A 21209-nucleotide genomic window follows, 5' to 3' on the forward strand; every position below is an offset into this window, starting at 1 on the left:
TTTTTGTTAAAGAACTTAACGTACCTGGATTCATCTGGTAACAAATTGTCAGGTGAAATTCCAAAAGACTTTGAATGTTTGAATATGGAACGTAACGTTACCAGATAATTTATGTCATGGTGGTGCGTCAGTTACTATTTTGGCTTCGTCAAATAAGTTTACGGGAAAACTCCCAAAATCTTTTGCAAATTGTTCTAGTTTGACAGAAATTTATCTTGCAAATAACATGTTAAGTGGCGAGGTTCCTGCTAGTTTCTGGTCTATAGATGCTGCAACGTACATTGTGATGAGCGATACTTGTTTTCTGGAGAACTTCCACATAAGTTGAGTTCGAGTTTATCAATTCTCAACTTAGCCAATAACAATTTTGGAGGTAGTGTACCAGCTAGTATCGGTTCTATCGAGTTTCTTGAAGTCCTTTCCTTGAGATCAAACAAGTTTAATGGGTCAATCCCTGAAAATATATTTCAATTGAAATATCTAAATATATTAGACTTATCACTAAACAATCTCTCGGGAAATATTTTTACGAAATTAGGAAACTTAGATGGATTCATCAATAAAACTGTTTCGTTCATTAGTTATCCTGGAATTCAATTTGTGACCAAAGGGGTCATGGTACAACTGGACCATTTATATAACAACAGCAGAGCGATCGATTTGTCGTGTAATAGTCTTGGCGGAACCATTCCAACAGATATAGTTTTATTAAAACTACTTTATACCCTTAATTTGTCCCATAATCATTTATCCGGCGATATCCCAACAAGTATTGGAAACTTGTCTGTTTTAGAGTCCTTAGGTTTAAGTTCTAACAGATTGGCTGGACATATCCCACAATCATTGGCAACAATCGACTCTCTTGGGATGTTTAACTTATCGTACAATAACCTATGTGGTAGAATACCTAGACAAGATCACTTTGATACACTCAGTTTGGATGGTTCAGCTTTTGTTGGGAACAGTTTGTTGTGTGGATCTCCAACAAATAAGGTTTGCGAGGGTGATCACAAAACTAGTACCAGGGATACCAATCCTACAATTGAAGTTGATGAAGTCAATCCAGAAGATTCAAAAGAAAGATTATTGGTGTATGCTATAGCTGCCTTGGGATTTGGAGTTGGATTTTGGGGTCCATTCATCGTTTTGCTTTCAAAGAAACAAAAATGGTGGTTTCCTTACTGGAGATTTATTGATTCCATTGCGGTGAAAATATATAAAAAGTTTTATTCAGAATGATTGATTATCTTCATGTACTCCTCTTACTTATTTGGATTTCCTAATAATAAAGTAAGAAATAAATTTGCTGATATTTGTAAACATTATGTGATTTCTGCTTTTGTTTTTATGACTCCCAGTCCATCTATTACTATTTACTCGCGACTAAATACAAGGGCACCTCTAGATTGGTTTGAGTCCCAACTTTTATACCTTTATATATGGGGAATGAATGTCATAAGGTATACGCAACTCTAGATTTGTTATCTTACACTGGTATATGACCTTAACCTCATCACTACATACTACTTGTCAGTCTGTATCATTATCTAATATATTATTGTAAATACATCTTTGTATGTCTGTAGGATTAGGTTGATGCTCATGTTGTGGAACATGATGGTGCAACCTTGTTGAAGCTATACTTGAAGTAAGAAGCCAGAGAAAGAGAAACAACTACATATTTTGTAACAGTGATAATTGTCGTATCAGAGACCAACTTCATAATTAGACATCGCTAGAAATACAGTTCCATATTGTCTAGATGTTCTGTATTTGCGAAGTACCTTAACCTTAAGCAAACAATCCTAACCTTGTAGCGTAAGATATTCCTTAAAGTGGATGAAATGCGCTGCAATGTATGTATAGTTATGTTGGAACCTAAAATTGGATTTGAGACCTATAGACTGGAATTAATTGGAAAAATACTAATAATCAAGTTGCCAATGTTTGAAACTATCTAAATGCTAAAATCTAACAGGATTCCATAAATGCTGCTGTCCTTGGATTTTAATTTTGTTTAATTCCTAATTTGTTCAATTCAATTACGTACAGTGTCAGAACATTGTTCACCATTTCGCATCTTGTATAGCATTTGGCCGGCCAGATCCATCAAACTCTCTAATAGATCACAGCATGATTAATTTGCCAACCTTAAATTAATTAGTGAACATTAAGAAAGTCTCCTATTTACCTAATCAATCAACAAGTATGGACATAATTAGCTAATCTCTCTCTACCTAATTCAACAACGACTGACAGACTACCCGGTTGCCAAGTCAAGCTTAATCATCGAAATCTAGTCCATGAATGAAAATACAGACGAACTCTAATAATTGAACAAGTGGGAGTTCTTAGATGATTATAATGTTGAAGATGTTAAATTGTAGTTCATATCTAAGCCATTTTGCATATTCATTCATCTAACAAAATATCTAAATATCAACAAAGCTAACTAGTTATGGCTTCATTCAATAAGAACGCTCAAGTAGCGTCATTTTATCTCAATTTTATGCATCTTTATTTCTTGGTCTTTTTGGTGATCAGTCACTAAGTTCCCGCATGCCTCGCACTGCTGCCATGAAGAGGATAGAAATGCTCTCTTGAGCTTTAAATCTTCAAATCGTTTATCGTCGTGGAAGCAAGGCAGCCAACATAACTGTTGTAATTGGCATGGCATTAAATGTTCCAATGGCTCATTTCGGGTGGTCTCCATCAATCTAAGAAATAAAGGCCTTGAAAATTACATCGAGGAATTTGAGTATGATTCCTTTGATGTCTTTGATCCACGAAGCACTTTTCTGGCAGGTAAGTTTTCTGCTTCCCTTCTGAAAGTTACTCATTTAGAGTATCTTGATCTTGCCTATAATGACTTCCAGGAATCAGATATCCCACGTAAGTTTTCTGATCTAACATCACTCACTCATCTTGATCTCTCCTACGCAAATTTTGCATCATCAATTTCCACACAAGTCACCAACTTACCATCTCTGCAGTTCCTCGATTTATCCTGCAACTCTGATTATTTTAGCACTTCTTGCTTGGAATCATTATCTACAAAATGGTTGAGAGGTTTAGTGAATCTTAAGGTATTAAGGTTGAGCGGTATTGATCTATACGAGGCTACATGTCCACAAGAGAAATTTGGTGAACATATATCGTATCTTTGTAATCTCAAGGAGCTCGATCTTTCTTATTGCAATATATCTAGCTCGGTTTTCCCCATTCACAAGTTTCACAATCTTTCTCGTCTATCATCTTTTAATATGAATCACAATTTTGGAATTCCTTATCCATTCCCAGTTGAGCTGGCTAATTTGACTTCACTTTCTATTCTTGGGTTATCTGGCTGTAATCTCCATGGTTCAGTCCCTTATCTTGATGGATCACTACATTCTTCGTTCTATGATCTTTCCGAACTACAATATCTATACCTATCTGATAATTCAGTTACAGGTTTTATTCATCCTTCAATCTCGAACCTAAAATTCCTTTACCATCTCGACTTATCTTTTAATAATTTTGAAGGGTCCATACCAAAATCAATCTGTGAGAATCTTCCTCTTGAAATACTTCTTTTGGATTACAATAATATTACAGGAACTATACCAAGTTGCTTATCAAAGCTCCAAAATCTTAAGCACTTTGCAGTTGCTGGAAACTCTATTGAGGGCAATGTTTCGTTTTTCTCCCTGATGAATGAAAACCTAATTGCCCTTGATATGAGGTTTAATAGCCGTTTAAACCTAGATATGAGTTTACAGTTACTTCCTAAGTTTAGACTAAAATATCTAAGGTTAAGGTCATGCAATCTCAAAGGATCATTCCCTATTTCCATTTGTAATTTGACTGATCTTGTGGAATTGGATTTTTCTGATAATAGCTTAACAGGAACCACCCCTTCTTGTCTTTTCAAACTCAAACATCTTCTTAATATATATCTGCCAGATAACAAACTTCATGTGGTCCACTGCCACTTCCACCTAAAGGTATAATAGAGTTTGACCTATCACGTAATAGCTTCAGCGGTGAAATCTCGACAGAATTAGGAAGAAGACTATTTAATGCGTACTCCGTCGGTATAGCTGGTAATCAACTTTCAGGTTCAATTCCATTTACTATATGTCCAACAAAACCAGGATTCACCACATCTACCCAATATATTGATCTGTCCAACAACAAACTATCTGGGACTATACCTTCTAATATAGGGTATTGTGGAGATCTGCGTGGTCTATAACTTGGCAACAACAATCTCACCGGAAATGTTCCAGATGGGCTTATATTAGCCAAGTACATCAGCTTTCTCCAGTTAAATAATAACCATCTCGAAGGTACTCCTCTTCACATCATCGGTAAATTTCACGAGTTGAAATTTCTTAACTTGGCGAATAACAACTTTGAAGGTAGTATACCAACTACTATTTCTTCACTCAAGTATCTTCGGTTTCTTTCTTTGAGGTCGAACAAGTTTAATGGGTTGATACCCAAAGCAATTATTCATCTGCAAGAACTCCAAATATTAGACTTAGCGCTAAACAATCTTCATGGCCACATTCCTAGTGAATTAGGGAAGTTGAGAGGACTGATTGTAACCAATCATTTACAAGGAAGGAACTATGGTGATATTCAATTGTATTTGGCAACCAAAGGGAATATGATACACATGAATCGACTAAACGACTACACCTCAGTGATTGATCTATCATGCAATCATCTTCATAGAAGCATTCCAAAAGACACAGGCTTGTTAACACTGCTTTCTTCACTTAACTTGTCACATAACCACTTCTCCACGATATCCCAGAAAGTATTGGAAATATGTCTGGGTTACAATCTTTGGATTTGAGTTCAAATAATTTATCTGGGCGTATCCCACCATCTTTGGCAATAATCGATACTCTTGCATGTTGGTTAAACTTCAACATAGAAATCACTAACAAGTTGGTTAGGACAAGATTAAGAAATACATGTAGTTCTAAGAGGATTAGGAGTTAGCTAGTTCTAAGATAAGGAAATACATGTAATAAGGAAATAAAACTTAGAAAAGGAAATCATAGTTCTATACATAACTGATCACCAAAGTTGTGGTTGATTATAAGCAAGATTAGATCTTTGTGTTTAGTTTTGAGAGATTTTCTAAACATCAATAAAGAGATTTGTATTTATACAAGCTAAGTTTCATCTTGCAGTTGCCATTATTTGGTATCAGAGCCACAAGTTTTGTGCACAGACGAGAAAAGTGATCTTGTCAAAACCAAGTCATGGTACCAAACGAGAGCACCACTACGCGTACAAAAGAATTCTCAGCACCACCAGTTCAAGTTCCAATCCTCAATGCCACAAATTACACAGTATGGGCCATGAGGATGAAGATATTGATGAAAATCTACAAGATTTGGGATACAATTGAACCAGGAATAGATGATGCAGATAAAAACAACATCGCCATTGGATTACTATTTCAAGCAATCCTAGAATCACTTGTTTTGCAAGTTGGTGAACAAGAAAATTCTAAGCTGATATGGGATGCGATCAAAGCACGTAACATGGGAGCTGATCGAGCCAAAGAAGCACGCCTGCAAACCGTTATGTCTGAATTTGACAGACTAAAGATGAAAGAAACTGATACCATTGATACTCTTGCTGGAAAGCTATCAGAGATAGGTTCAAAAGATGCATCGCTTGGACAATCCATTGATGAAGATAAACTGGTAAAGAAGTTTCTCAATAGTTTACCAAGATCCAAGTATATTCATATCATAGTTTCTCTCGAACAATTCTTAGATTTAAAGAAGACTAGCTATGAAGATATAATTGGAAGACTGAAAGCATATGAAGAGAGAATCCTTGATGAAGAAAACAATGGATAAACTCACGGAAAACTCTTGTACACAAACTCTTACCAACAAAACTCTGCAACAAGAGGAAGAGGTCTTGGAAGAGGTGGTAGAGTAAACAGAGGCCGAGGAAGGGGAGGAAGGTTCAACTCACAAGATAGAACAACAAGTCAGAATGATCAAAACCAAGGGAAAGAAAGGAAGGATAGATCAAACATTATTTGCTACAGATGTGATAAATCGGGACACTTCTCCTCCGTATGCCCTGAAATAATACAAAAGATGGAAGAAGAAAACAAGAATGAAACAATGGAAGCAGATACAGCCCTTTTCATGCACGAAGTTGTATTCTTAAACGAAGAGAAACTAATACCAAAGAACTACGAATCAAAGAATGGTGAAGAAGGAATCTTGTATTTAGATAATGGAGCCAGCAATCACATGACTGGTAAGAGACACTACTTCTCTGAACTCAATGAGAAAATCAAAGGACAAGTGAAGTTTGGAGATGGATCTTCTGTAGAAATTGAAGGGAAAGGATCAATTCTATTTCAGAGCAAGACCGGAGAACATAAGCTTGTCACAAACATCTACTTCATCCCAAACATACAAAGCAACATTCTAAGTCTAGGACAAGCTACAGAAGTTTGATGTGATGTTAGAATGCGGCAAGACTATCTAACAGTTCATGACCCAAGTGGAAGACTTTTGGTTAGAGTCTCACGCTCACAGAATAGACTCTACAAGATAAGTCTCATGATTGGAAGGCCAATGTGTCTGAATATTAGAATGGACGATCAGACATGGAAGTGGCACGCAATATTAGGACACATAAGTTTCAGAACTTTAAAAGCAATGTCTCAGAACAATATGGTTCGAGGACTACCACAGATAAACGATGAATTAAGAATCTGTGAATCATGTTTAGTTGGGAAACAAACTCGTCAAGGTTTTCCAAAAGCAACAACATTCAGATCCTCAAAACCATTAAAGCTTCTTCATGCTAATTTATGTGGTCCCATTACACCACAAACTCATGCAAATAACAAATACATATTTGTTATTATAGATGACTTCTGAAGATATATGTGGTCTATCCTTATGAAGGAAAAGAGTGAAGCATTTGACAGATTCAAAGTTTTCAGAAATCTGATAGAAAAATAGTTAAGAGAGGAGGTCAAAATGCTTAGAACTGATAGAGGAGGGGAGTTCACTTCCTTAGAGTTCAACAAATTATGTGAGTCAAATGGAATCAAACAACAACTCATATCACCATATACACCACAACAAAACGGAGTGGTGGAGAGGAGAAACATGATTCTAATGGAGATGACAAGAAGTTCTTTAAAGGCTATGCAGGTACCTAATTATCTATGAGGAGAAGCTGTACGACACTCCACATACCTAATAAACAAGATACCTACGAAAGCTCTGAAAGACATGACTCCATATGAAAGTTTGCGAAAGATAAAACCAAACCTAGATCATTTAAGAGTGTTTGGTTGCAAAGCATACACAAAAGTTGATTCTGCAACTCTTAAGAAACTTGAGGATCGATCTCAGACTCTTGTGCATCTAGGAATTGAGCCTGGATCCAAAGCTTACAGATTATTCAATCCAACAACGAAGAGATTGATAGTGAATCGAGATGTAGTATTCGATGAAAAAGCAAACTGGAACTGGAAGGAAACTAATGATGGACCAGGTAGGGATCCAGGAATGTTTCGTATGAGATGGGGTCAAGTATTTGATGAAGGCGAAGGACCCATAATCATCAACCCTGATGGAAACAATCATATTAATCAAGAAGAAGAAGAGAATAATGAAAACACTGATAATAATGAAGAAGAAGAAGAAGAAGAGATCGATGAAATAACTCAACCCATTCCACTGCGAAAATCAACAAGACAGATACAAAAGCTACAGTATTTGGAGGATTATGTTCTTCAAGCTGCAGAAGAATGTGAGATTATGTTAATTTATGTTAATGATGAACCAAGGAATTTTGAGGAAGCAAAGGTCTCGTCTAAATGGACACAAGCATGTAGAGAAGAAATTGTTTCAATCAACAGAAACAAGACTTGGTTTCTAGTTGATAAGCAAGGTGGGGTGAAAGTGATTGGTCTTAAGTGGATATTCAAAATAAAACGGAATGCCGATGGTACTGTTAATAAATACAAAGCAAGACTTGTAGCTAAAAGATATGTACAAGAATCAGGCATAGATTTTGATGAAGTTTTTGCACCAGTTGCTAGAATTGAAACAATACGCTTATTAATTGCAGAGGCAGCATCAAACTCATGGTAAATTCACCACTTAGACGTTAAGACAACATTCTTACATGTAGAATTGCGAGAAGATGTGTATGTTGAACAACCAGAAGGTTTTGAAGTAAAGGGACAAGAGCATAAGGTTTACAAGTTATCGAAAGCTCTATATGGTCTAAGACAAGCTCCTCGAGCCTGTAATACAAAGTTAGATCAAATATTAAGAGGAATCGGATTTGTTAAGTGCCCTAAAGAAACATCTGTATACAAAAGAGAATAAAAGGGAACGCTTCTTGTGATTGCAGTCTATGTAGATGATCTATTTTTGACTGGCAACTCCCTTAAGGTGATCAATGAATTCAAGAGAGAAATGTCATCAAAGTTTGAGATGTCAGATCTCGGAAAACTCACTTATTACCTTGGCATAGAAGTCCATCAAGGAGTAGATGGGATTCATATTAAACAAGAAGCTTATGCAAGGAGAATTCTGAAAGAAGCAGGACTTGAAACTTGTAATCCAACGAAGATACCAATGGAGTTTGGACTCAAAGTTTCAAAGGCAAAAGAGGAAACAGAGATTGATCCAACATGTTATAGAAGAAATGTTGGGTGTCTTAGTTACTTGTTACACACAAGACCAGACTTGGATTTCTCAGTGGGAGTAGCTAGCCGTTATATGCAAAGTCCACGCAAGTCTCATGGTGACATCATGAAGCAAATATTAAGATACCTAAAAGGAACAATCACGTATGGGTTAAAGTATGGTCGAGGAGAATCAAAGAAGATTGTAGGGTACAGTGATAGTAGCCACAACATTGACTAAGACGATGGAAGGAGTACGACAGGTCATATCTTTTACTTAGGAGATGCACCTATCACATGATGCTCACAGAAGCAAGACACAATATCTCTTTTATCATGCGAAGCTGAGTTCATGGACGCAACATAAGAAGCTAAACAATCAATCCGGCTTCAAGATATTTTGGGTGAAATCAAAGGAAGAGATACATAACAAATTCTCATCAGAATTGATGATAAATCTGCAATAGCACTCACAAAGAATCCTGTGTTTCATGGTAAGACTAAACACATTCACAAGAGATATCATTTTATAAGGGAATGTATCGAGAAGGAGATCATCAACGTTGAACACATACCAGGAACTGAGCAGAAAGCAGATATATTGACAAAGGCATTAGCTCGGATCAAGTTTGAAGAGATGAGACAACTGATTGGAGTATAAGATATGTCACAGGTAAGGTTGAAGCTTAAAGGGGAGAATGTTGGTTAAACTTCAACATAGAAATCACTAACAAGTTGGTTAGGACAAGATTAAGAAATACATGTAGTTCTAAGAGGATTAGGAGTTAGCTAGTTCTAAGATCAGGATATACATGTAATAAGGAAATAAAACTTAGAAAAGGAAATCATAGTTCTATATATAACTGATCACCAAATTTGTGGTTGATCATAAGCAAGATTAGAGCTCTGTGTTTAGTTTTGAGAGATTTACTAAACATCAATAAAGAGAGTTGTCTTTATACAAGCTAAGTTTCATCTTGCAGTTGCCATTATTGCAATTCTAAACTTATCTTATAATAAATTGAGCGGCAAGATTCCTCGAGGTCCCCATTTTGATACACTCAGTGTGGACGGTTCTGCTTTTTCCGAAAATGAGTTATTATGTGGATATCCAACAAATAAACTTTGTGATGGTGATAGCAAAACTAGTACGGGTTATTCTAATCCTGCAAATATATTTGATGAAGGCGATGGAGAAGATCGAAAAGAAAAGTTGTTGTTGTATGCTATTGTTGCCTTGGGTTTTGTAGTTGGATTTCGGGGTCTTTTCTTTGTTTTGTTTCTAAAAAAACATCAGTGGTGGTTTCCTTATTGGAGAATTGTTGATTCTATTGCTGTAAAAATAATTTTTTACATTCATAATAAATAATACTAGTAATGAAAGAGTCTTATGGAAGCGGAAATTCAACTCTGAGGCTATCGAGTTCTTCAAGTTTTGTTTGCCTTTTTCTATATGCAAGCAAATTTGTGAGGAAAGGAATGAAAGAGTCTTCCGTAACAAAGAAAAGACGGTAGAACAAGTTATTACTCAAGTGAAAGCCTCTTTATTTTCCTGGGAAAGTGTTCACGAATCCTTTAAACATTTTAAGTTGGCGGACTTCATCATCTATTGGGGTTTTTTTAAGAATACCATCCGAAATCAACTGGTAATAGGGGAAAGAATTCGGTAATCCACGGCTGTACTTACGTTACATGTTTTCAGATATGCAACTGCCTTAAATTTTCTGTTGTATCTTTCCAGTGCTTTCTCAGCACTTTTTTATTGAATGAATTTTACCTTTTCCAAAAAAATAATAATACTAGTAATGACTCAGTTGTAACTTTGTAGCTCATTTCGAATTATAATTGGAAAATTGTTAATTCTTATTACAAATAATAATACAAATCTTCCACATGCACACGCAGCTTCGTTCATCATTTGTAGCTCATTGTTTCAGTCACTTTAGTCATAATTTTCTGCACTTCAGGGTGGTTATTCATGCACCACGTTCCCGAGACCTAGCACCGAGAGTTTTGTTCTAGTTAAACCAAATAAGTACTCATCCAAATTTTAGATTGGTTCTTCTGTCTTGCAATATTTATTTTGCATTAATTTTTTGTTCCATTTTTTCTTGTTGGAAACAATAATAAAAATTCACACAGAATAAATCTCAAACAGAATGAAAACTCACACAGAGTCGCGGACTAGGTAGCTATTTTTAAGGTATTTCGCGACTCTGCCTCTTGATTGTGCTAGCAGTCAAAATTGTCGAAAACCTATGGAATAAAACAGCTGATATTTTCTTGCTCGATTTCTCTGCACCTTGAGAAATCGAGCTAACTATCTCTCTTTCTAACACTTGCTCAGAATCGCTCAAAAAAATGATAATAATATTTCTCTTTTTTTGGAAAACCAGACTTTTTAAAGGCTTAAGAGAATCAATTATGTTTTTAATGAAAATTAAACTCTGATTAATTACACGAGATTAAGCTTCCGCAACAGTCAAAACTGACAGAAAATAATGCTAAAAATTAATGGAAATCAATTTAAGAATTATTTCCCTAAAACGTTCTTGAAACCAAAAGTCAAATCTGCAAAAAGTTATTTTCAAGTCACCAGACCTCCCTAGACCCAAGACCCCGCTCTCCCGGACTTTTAATAAATAATATATATATATAATATACCTACCCAAATGCATGGGATGAGACTTGAACCCAAATCTTTAGTGTGGGAACCCAAAATAGTACCACCACACTATCTCTCTAAGTTTGGGAGAATATTACAAAACTATGTTTTTAAAATATATATATCTCCAAACATTTCTTCAACTGCTTTCATCGTTTAACCTACACCAGATACCACTAACCGCTCTATTGTTTCATTGCAGCCGCTGGACAACCCCTATATAGCTGCTGCAGGCACCTTCGGAACATTTACTCTGCTAGTTATTGCTCTGACCGTCAAATAGGTGTGTTGTACGGGTCCTAGAGGATGAGTATGCGTAGTCACTGACCAAAACATCATCTTTTAATAGTGTTACTGTTGTATTTTCTGGGTTTAAATGTTGTGATCCTGGATTTGTTTTTACGTTGATCAATTTCTTCACTGAAAACAGATGGATATAGGCCAAATATCACAGAAAATGTAGGTATTTTTTCTTGATCAAGTTTGTTTATGGTGAGGAGCTTTATTAGAAAATAAGCGACACACGTGGTTATGTTATATTAAGTGTAGCTAGAAATCAAAATTTGGCTTGTAAGAATATTTGGGCCTGGAAATTTAGGCATGGAAGCCTAATGGGTTGGGTAGCAACTGCACACCCTTTTTTGGTTTTTAGGCATACTTAATAAAAACAAAAGGGGATGTTTAGTGACAAATCTTCCCTTTATGTATTATTATTGATAATCTGGATTAGTGATTAAAATTTTTGTTTAATAATTAAGATGATTTTTAGAATTATAAGGTTTGTTTGTGTAGATGATAAATTTTGGGGGAAATTTTTTTTTATTGAGAAGGAGAAAGTGAGAGTGAGAAATTTTATTTGTTGATTCAATGGAGGGTGAGGAGGGTCATTATTCATCTAAAAAACCTACAAAAATACACATCAACTACAACAATAATTCCCAAATGGCTGATTTCTTAGATTATGAGAATGGTTTTACACAAACTCAAACTCAAACTCAAGCTCAAACTCAAACACAAACTCAATATGATGCGTTTTATGAGCCAAATCCATATGATGAAGACATTGATGAGGAACCCAATGCTTCTAATACACAGGTACACTTCTATATTATGCTTAATCTCAATTTTATAGCTCGAAATTATCAAAAGTTTTTATTTTTCATTGAGGTTTGGCGAACCAGGAAGAGGTTCGGCTTACATCTATGAGTCGAACCAATCCCTTGATGAATAGTTCGGCTAGCTGAAACTGTTTAGGTATGCGCCAAACATATATTTTCCACTTCAACCCATTTGCTAGACACTAGTTCGGCTTGTATAAAATTTTCCTAGAGAGCCGAACAGATTCCTGAGAGTTCTGGAATAAAAAATGTAACTGGTTCGGCTTATATAATGAAAATCGTATGAGCCGAACATACCATTAAATATCGTTTGGTACAAAATTTGTTGATTGTTCGGCACATATTTAGAATATCGGATAAGCCGAAACTATGGTTCGGCTTATATAATGAAAATCGTATGAGCCGAATATACCATCAAATATCGTTTGGTACAAAATTTGTTGATTGTTCGGCACATATTTAGAATATCGTATAAGCCGAAACCTCCGCATGTACAAGATTCGGCACATTCTATGATTATAGTATAAGCCGAATCTAACTATTAATTTTTCCTTCATTGTATTGAACCTTGTGATGTTCTTTGTAGATCATGTGTGCCGGACCTGTACCGATGAAAAATCAACCTGATCCAGTAGAATTAATTCAAGACGATACTAAGGATCACTTCCAAAATGATTTGTTATGTAAGAACTTGGTGTTTACCTTACTGTTGTAAGAATATTTTGAAGTTTTTCTTACTAATTATTTGTGTTTGAATGAATGTAGAATTGGCAGATATTTTGATTGCCATCGCCTTATCAGCTTTCTTTTGACTTTTCTTATTGATAATGAAGGGATGAGAAATCTGGTTATACCAATCCATGTAGCCCGGATCCTCTTCACATGGATCATCACCTAACGGTACTAACTTGGCAGCATCTAATTTATTAGTATCTAAAGTCTTCCAATACTTAAGGGTAGGGTCGGGATCATACTTTGGTTCCCATGATGAAGTTGTATTTTTAGTTCCATTACCACCCTTTGGCAACAACATGAATTTCTCGTCAAACAAAGGAATCTTTTGGATGCATCCTAATTGACGGAGTATTCTCCGAGGATCGTATATGACATAACCACCGGGATAAAACAATGGACCATGGTACATAGCCACCGGCATATCCTCATCTTCAACAATTTCATCATCTTCATCTTCCTTCACATATGGTTGAAAAAGGACGTCATCAACACCCATTGTATCTAACTTCTCCCCCAACATTGTTCTCTCTCGGGTTCTGCAACCTTCTTCCCTTTCTCGGGTTTCTCGTTGGGGTTGTGTTTCTTGATTATCATCAGCTTCTCCATCATCATCTATTCATTTGTCTTGTCTTCCAACTCTTCCTTGTTCATCTGCTTCTTCTAAAATATCAGTTCCTCTACCTCCCGCTCCCAATTTTTTCTTACCTCCTCCTCGAGGTTCGGGAGTTTTAGAAGTAGAAGGAGTTACCTCCATCTTCTTCCTCCTTTTAGCTGCAACGTTCCTGACACACGTATAAAACTTATAAGGCTAATACTTAGAACAACAAAAGAAAACAAACTATATATGAGATATAAATTTGAAACACCAAAAACTTGTCAACAAATAACAAGGTTCGGCTAACCCGAAGTAACATAAATGAGCCGAACTATGTCTTTAAATTTTGATTATTATACATAGAGATCGGTTCGGCTTATAGATACAACACACTTGCAAGACGATCCTCCATATTCGGCTCATAACTCATACTATCGAATAAGCCGAATCTAAACTTATGAAATGAAACACATATTCGGCGCATAATGAAATCATGGAATAAGCCGAGCCTACACTTGCACAATTTATTAAAAATTCTAACAATACATATTCGGCTCAAATCTAGTAGTATCGAACAAGACGAATCTACACTTATGCATTAAAACATATATTCGGCGCATAACGAAATCATGGAATAAGCCGAAACTTAACTTTATGGAAACCTAACAATACATATTCGGCTCAAAACTAAAAGTGTCGAATAAGCCGAATCTACATACATGGGTGCTATTTAACGAAGTTCGGCTTAAAAATAAATTAATCTTTTAAGCTGAACTGTTCATCTACACTTTCAAAGATCAATTTCAAGAGCAGTTCGGCGCAAATCTAGACTTAATTTTGAGCCGAACCATGAACTGTAACCGCCGAAAAACACTAATTTTTGACGTATTAACCTATTATAACAATCAAAAACATCAAATATGAGATGGGTTTGTAGAACTTACTTTCTTATTCTCATTTCAGAAGTTGGTTCTTTACTTGGATGATTTTCCCGTTCGATTTTTGTTTGGTTTTCAGTTTCTACATCTTCATCTTCAATTGGTTCTTCAATTGATTGAGAGGTTTTAGAACGCGATGCTTTAGTCTTTACACGACCCATATTGTTATATAGTGGTGTTGAATCGACGATTAAAAATTTTCGTTACGACGATGAATTTTTTTTTTTTGATGGAGAAGGGGTTGGTTCGGCTGAGAAGGAGAAAAAGAAGAGAAGATAAAACTGATTTGGGATTTAGAATTTAGGTTTATATATTAAGAAAAAGGGCAGATTAATAATTATGAAGGTTTAAGGGTAAATAGGTAATTGAACAGCCTTAAAGGGATACCCGTTATAAGATACCCTAGATAGGAAAACTACTTTGTATGCCTAGAAATTATTTGGTATGACTAAAAACAGCCCTCCTAAACTATGCTTAGAACTTTAAACCGAACTATTTCTTCATAATCATACATTAAACAAAGTTGAAGCTGGATACGTAGCCCACCAAAACGTCCATTAATTATTTTGGGTTCTAATATTTATATGAGCGATCAGATCCAAGTCATTTAATCTTATGGTTGGCTAATTTCTGGGAGAGAGGAGAGAAAAAACATTGGAGGTAAATTCATTGATGGCATCCCTGTTGAATATTAGTTCTGTGGAGAACATGAAGAAACAGTTGATCACTTATTCCATCATTGTCAATTTTTGTTTGGGTCTCCTCGGACCTGCAGAACTACTAATGACTCTTCCTCTACAGTCAAAGAAAACCTTTCGCAGTGGTTGAAACTTCAAGATGGTGGATACACCTTTTGCTTAGGAGCCCGACCCTTTTGGGATACATGGAGAGCAAGAAATAGACTGCACTATGAACATATTCAGCCACATCTTCCTGCAGGTCTCACTTCTTAGTGATGCTACTCACTGGTTTAACACTTATTTCAGACGAAAGACACCATTAATAACGTCACTATGGAAGAGGCTAATTCCTTAGCAGTTCAGCATACTATTGAAGCCTGGTCTCCACCATACTCTCGGGGAAATCTGTTTCTGTTACTATTGCGAGAGATCATAATGGTAACCCGATTGCTGTTACCACGTCCATTTTCATTAATGCCACACCACAAGTAGTAGAGGTACATGGTTTCTCTCTTATTATCTCAATATTGGCGCAGAAGTTACAGTCCCAACCCGTCATCGTGGAAAGTGACTGGCAAACAGCGCCTTGGAGAATTCAGAGAAGAATAGAAGGCATCAAATGGTTCTCGAATAATTTCGAATCTGTTTCTTTCAAATTTGTGAAGAGAGGAGCTAACTCTGAGGCTCATAATCTCGGTCTTACACTGTAAAACATCATGTCCATAATTATTGGACATCTTCCCAAATCCATCCATTTGTTCTTGGTAGTTTTTTAACAGACAGATGGCCTTGACATTTTCACTACCAAACAAAAAAGAGGAATATTTTCACTTAAAAGTGATCAGAGTTACGTTTGTGTCACCAGAAAATTTTAATTAGAGTTTGAGTCACAAGATATGTGTTCACAGTAAACAAACAAGTGAAAATTTGAAATGACCAAATAATATTAAGTTTTTAATTTATTTACCAACTCTAGCTTCCATTTCTATTTGCCACACGCGTGGTTAAAATCGTCCATGAACAAAGGGATGAGATAAATACACTATCCACCAAAACCTAAATCATTCTCTTCTTGTTGTTTCTCCCTCCCCGTAATTCTTTTTCTTTTCTTCATGTCTAGGCTTCGATGAATGCATAAGATACTGCAAATGGCAGTTCTATTGACTAGGGTACTGAAGCAGAGATCGAAAGAAAATTTTCATTTGATGTTTTGAGAGACATAGAAGAACACAGATCGCGGCTGAGTAGGGTTTTTGTTAGTTTGATCTAGAAGGAATCGTAGAATCGTGAAGAAGAAAGGGTTTTAAGAATTGGAAGAATGGATTACCTAAGTTGGAAGAATCTGATGGTGTTAGGGTTGTTGTCCAATGTTTTCTGCTGATGTCGACTGAGGATGAATGGAAGAACTGATGAATGTTAATGGCAATTTAGGGTTTGTAAAGGATAACAAAGATGGTGGTTCTGATGAATTTATTTCTAAGAGCAGTTTATTGAATAATGATGAAATTAGGGTTTGTTTGTAATGAATTTGAGGAAATTGATTGTGTCTGCTTGAATTACAAACAAAAGAAGCTGGTTGAGGATTTGAAGCCGAAGTTAGGATTTCTCTGGAATTGAAACAAATTGAAGAATAGGTTCAAGATTAATGAGATCTAGGTATTCACATGAAGATATAGGTAAGAAGACTGAAAAGAACCGTAAAGGTGGTGTTCTTAGTTATAAGTTGTAAAGCATACGAAATAGAAACAGCTACAGAAATGAGAAGAGTGGAAGAATGGATTGATTTTGATATTGGTCTCTTGAGTTGACTTCAGAAGATATCTGTTAACATCAACTAACAGAGTTAAATAAACTGAAAATAGTTTAAAAAATAAATTATCTTCTAACTGTCAAGACAGTCAATGACGGTCTCGTAACCCAAACTGTAATTAAAATTTCTTCATGATCAAAATGCAACTCTGGTCACTATTATGGGACCCAAAGTCAAAATATCAAAACAAAAAAAACTAATATGTTCATGTTTTTCTATTATCTTTTCTCCCCCTTTCCTCCTCTGATTTCTGGTTTTCACATGAGAATCTAAAATAGTTTAATGGTTTATGTAGTGAGCAACCAACTCTTTCCTAGGGCTGTATTAGGCTCTATTAGGTTTGTAACATATCCATTGGTAGAAAGACTAACAAGGATCAATTAAGGACCAATCAATTAAAAAAAAGTACTATGAAGGAGATCTATCAAATAGTCTATAAATATTATAAAGACCATGTTTTCTAACTCAATTGGTTCTATTAGGTTATTTGGTCGATTAGGTTATTTGGAATTCTTTCTCACTTTTTTGTCGGGATTTTCATACTGTCACAAGTGTTACATTTGGAATTTGATGTACTTGAAATCTATATAATAACGTTCTCCATTAATAAAAAATGAATTACCAAAATAAAATAGAAAGTCAAAACTTAACAACAGTTCAAAGTGATCATAATGTTCTCCATTAATAAAAACTAAATTACCAAAAGAAAAAAAAATGTCAAAATTTAACAACAATTCAAAGAAACCACAATAAGGGTAAAGCCCAAAGACCAAAACAAGTAAGGGAAAAGCCCAAAAGCAAGACACAACCCAAAATTGGCATATGTCAGCACAAAAACAGCAACTAATGACTGGCAGTAAGTTCCCGAACGAATGGCCTGATGGTTCTTATGCTAACACCTGCACCCACTTCAAGATTCGAGCTATATATATTCGAACCTTTTTGGATGTTCATAGTTCGAATCTATGAACTTTTATTCAGAAGGAAAACATAAATATTCTCAAGGTTGAACCACCTTAATTGCCATAATGAATTTTTCTCTCAATGATCATCAAAGGACATGGTTACCCTATATTTTTAAGAAGAAAAGTCACCATGAAATCAAAGATGCTTCAGCATAATGATTTCTCCTCTCAGAGAGATCCAAGAACTGGTTAGCTTTGTGTCCTCAGAGGAGAAATCACTGTGCAAATCAAGATGTTTCAGTTTTCATGTTCCGTATAAACATAGCAATTAAATTAACAAGGTGGAGAATGGCGGTGGAGATAGTTTAAAACCATCTTAATCAGCACAATAATTTTTCCTTTTAGATATCGAAGAGCTATATCGCTTTGTTTTATTGAACGGAGAAATCGTTGTGCAAATTAAGATCCTTCTGTTTCCGGTGTCATATAAACAGAGTGACGGAATGGTATATATTGAACCACCTTCATCAGCCCAACGATTTTCCGTTACATAGGAATAGAGTGACAGCGGAGAATGGAACAATGTGACTGACGGTAGAGAATGGCAGAGACACCATTGCTGTCATTGGGGGATTGGTTGGTGATTGTGGTGGCCGAGGAAAGAGACGTATATGTTTTTGATATATATAGCCGCCTAACCACCGCTTTTAGGTTTTTTTTTTATGTTTAGCTAATATACCTTTTTACCCCTGTAAAATCTAGTTGCCGGCGGCTAGGGTTTCGCTATTTATAGCAACCAAGTTCAGCACTGAGTCGGAGAGTTACTAACTGTTTGAGGGGGCATATCCCGATATAAATGGGAAATTTTGGTGCATTTGGCATCAAACTCTGTCACTCGGGTTGTTGGGTAGGAATTTTTTTAAGTCTCTTAGAGCACCGTGATAAGAATATGATGGTAACTTACTGGTATTTCATATGAAAGAGACTCAAAATTTCAGAGTACTGCAGGACCTCAAGTTCTCAAGTACCATGGCAACTCGTGATTCCTTGGGGGCAAAAAAACGTTCTAAAGGCCCAAATTATTACTCAATACGTCTCTAAAAGATAGGCAAGGTTGTGTATAAATTTACACATAATCTTGTCTATCTTTTAGAGATGGAGGGAGTATTTGGTAGGAGTATGATCATAAGTGTATGATTCGTTGTTCCAATGGCTAAACATAAAAAAATGGTTATAATAACATTTTCAAACTTTGAGCTTGAAAAAGAAAAAACAAGAATCCAATGGCTCCAATCATCACTTCGTTGCGAAGGAACAAAGAGAACAATGATGGAGTGATCAGTAATCATCCAAATGGACCACTGATCAGTTGCATCGGCTTGCTAAAAGGTACCTACTTAATATCTAAATGGTTATCATCTCCCATTGTGAAACGTGACCCAAAATCTGTTTGAAGTTTGTTGAGTGAAAGACAATGTGCCACTATAATCTGAAATAAGAAATAGAGCCATCTTGTTGGCCAAGAATTTCTCTCATGAATATTAACTTACCCTGTAATATAATGTGTATTACTACAACCCAGCATTTATGATCTAATGCCCAAAATCAACATTGTGACCTGAATTTTTTTTCTCTTTAACAAATATCTCCCATACCATGTGGGTGAAAATATGCAATCTGACCCAAGATTCACCTCCTAACAAAAAATTGGTCGCATAATCCAAAACACATTGCTTGTGAGAAAACGGACTGCCATGGTTTGGAAGAAACCTGTTGACTCTTTCCAAAATTTACATAATTCATTTTTTGCTGTAATCTAAGTCTCTGCTGTTTAGCTGGGAATGGATCGATTTCGGACCCTAGGAAAAGTTCTGGGTATTCAAAGATGAAATTCAAATTAAACAACAGCAATGTTGTTTGCTAGTTGATGTCCTTGCATATAAAGTAATTTCCTAAAATATCATTAAAAAAAAAGGAATTTTGACAAAATACTCCCATGAGATTAGTATTTTCTAAAATACACCCGTTTGTTTATTAAATGCTAAAATACACCCGTCATCCACGAAATCGTTAAGGCCCACCATCTCAGCATCTAACCGTACACCAAATATTATCATTCAACGGTGAAAGATCATTTTCATGTACGAATTTCCTAATCTACCCTTACCATTATAATGGTTTGTGAAGAAATCAGCGTCTCATTTCTCCCCTGTTGTTCTCTTCCATCTTTTCTTCTCTCAAAATCCACCACCGAGACAAGGAAAACTACATCATCATGTAGATTTCCGATATAAGTTTCTTTGATATACTTTATTTACTGTTTTGGTCTGGAGGTTTGGTCTTTCATCCTTCCCCTCTCCCTATGGTTATTTTAAATTAAATGATTTTGATTTTGTGAATAGGATTATGATTATGTCCAGAGCAGGTTAAATTTGCTTAATAAAATATCAAACTTCTGAATTGTGTTTATTACCAGTTGACAAAACCGTTTGCACTCTCTGTTTTTAACAGCTTCCTATCAGGGTAGCTTCAAATTGGCGGCCGGAATTACCAAAAACCTTCAGGTTCTGCACAGTTCAGTATACCTGTTACTAAGTGATGATTGATTAGAAATACAAGTGAAGATGTATCAGGTAACAATGGAAATGACCTTTTTTTTGTGATAATTGTTATATTGATGATTGATTAGCTGTTAGCAAATTTGTTTTGCACTTTCTATTGTTCAGCACCTTCTCATAAGCGAGAATTGGTTAATTAGTATCTGGAGCTGTTAATCGAAGATAGTACAGAATCTTGCTGAGTTGGGTGTATTTTAGTAATTATGAAAAAAACGGGGCTATTTTATGAATAGTACTCCGACAAGGTGTACTTTATCCAAATCTCCAAAAAAAAAATTGAGGTTTGAAGAGCAGCACATGAGATGGAAAGCTATTGAATGTCCATTAAAAAAACTGCACAATATTTATAGAGAAGGTGCACATCAGTAACGGAGCCAGTAAATTCTATCTAGGGGGACATAATTTTATGTTTTCTTAGCAAAGTTCATAGTGATTGTCCACCGAATGCGTCCAGTCCAG

At 35.7% G+C, this 21209-nt stretch overlaps 1 protein-coding gene across 1 annotated transcript; it reads left to right on the top strand.

Annotated features, from left to right (window-relative positions):
* The first annotated feature begins 615 nt into the window (after positions 1-615).
* Positions 616-16127, top strand: LOC113337117 (receptor-like protein 14). Its single transcript, XM_026582797.1, has 4 exons — positions 616-1132; positions 2545-3986; positions 15724-15855; positions 15954-16127. The coding sequence occupies exons 1-4, from the start codon at positions 616-618 to the stop codon at positions 16125-16127; spliced, it is 2265 nt and encodes a 754-aa protein (XP_026438582.1).
* Positions 16128-21209: the final 5082 nt, after the last annotated feature.

The sequence above is a fragment of the Papaver somniferum genome, unplaced genomic scaffold, assembly GCF_003573695.1.
Source record: "Papaver somniferum cultivar HN1 unplaced genomic scaffold, ASM357369v1 unplaced-scaffold_158, whole genome shotgun sequence".
Classification (NCBI taxonomy): Eukaryota; Viridiplantae; Streptophyta; class Magnoliopsida; order Ranunculales; family Papaveraceae; genus Papaver; species Papaver somniferum.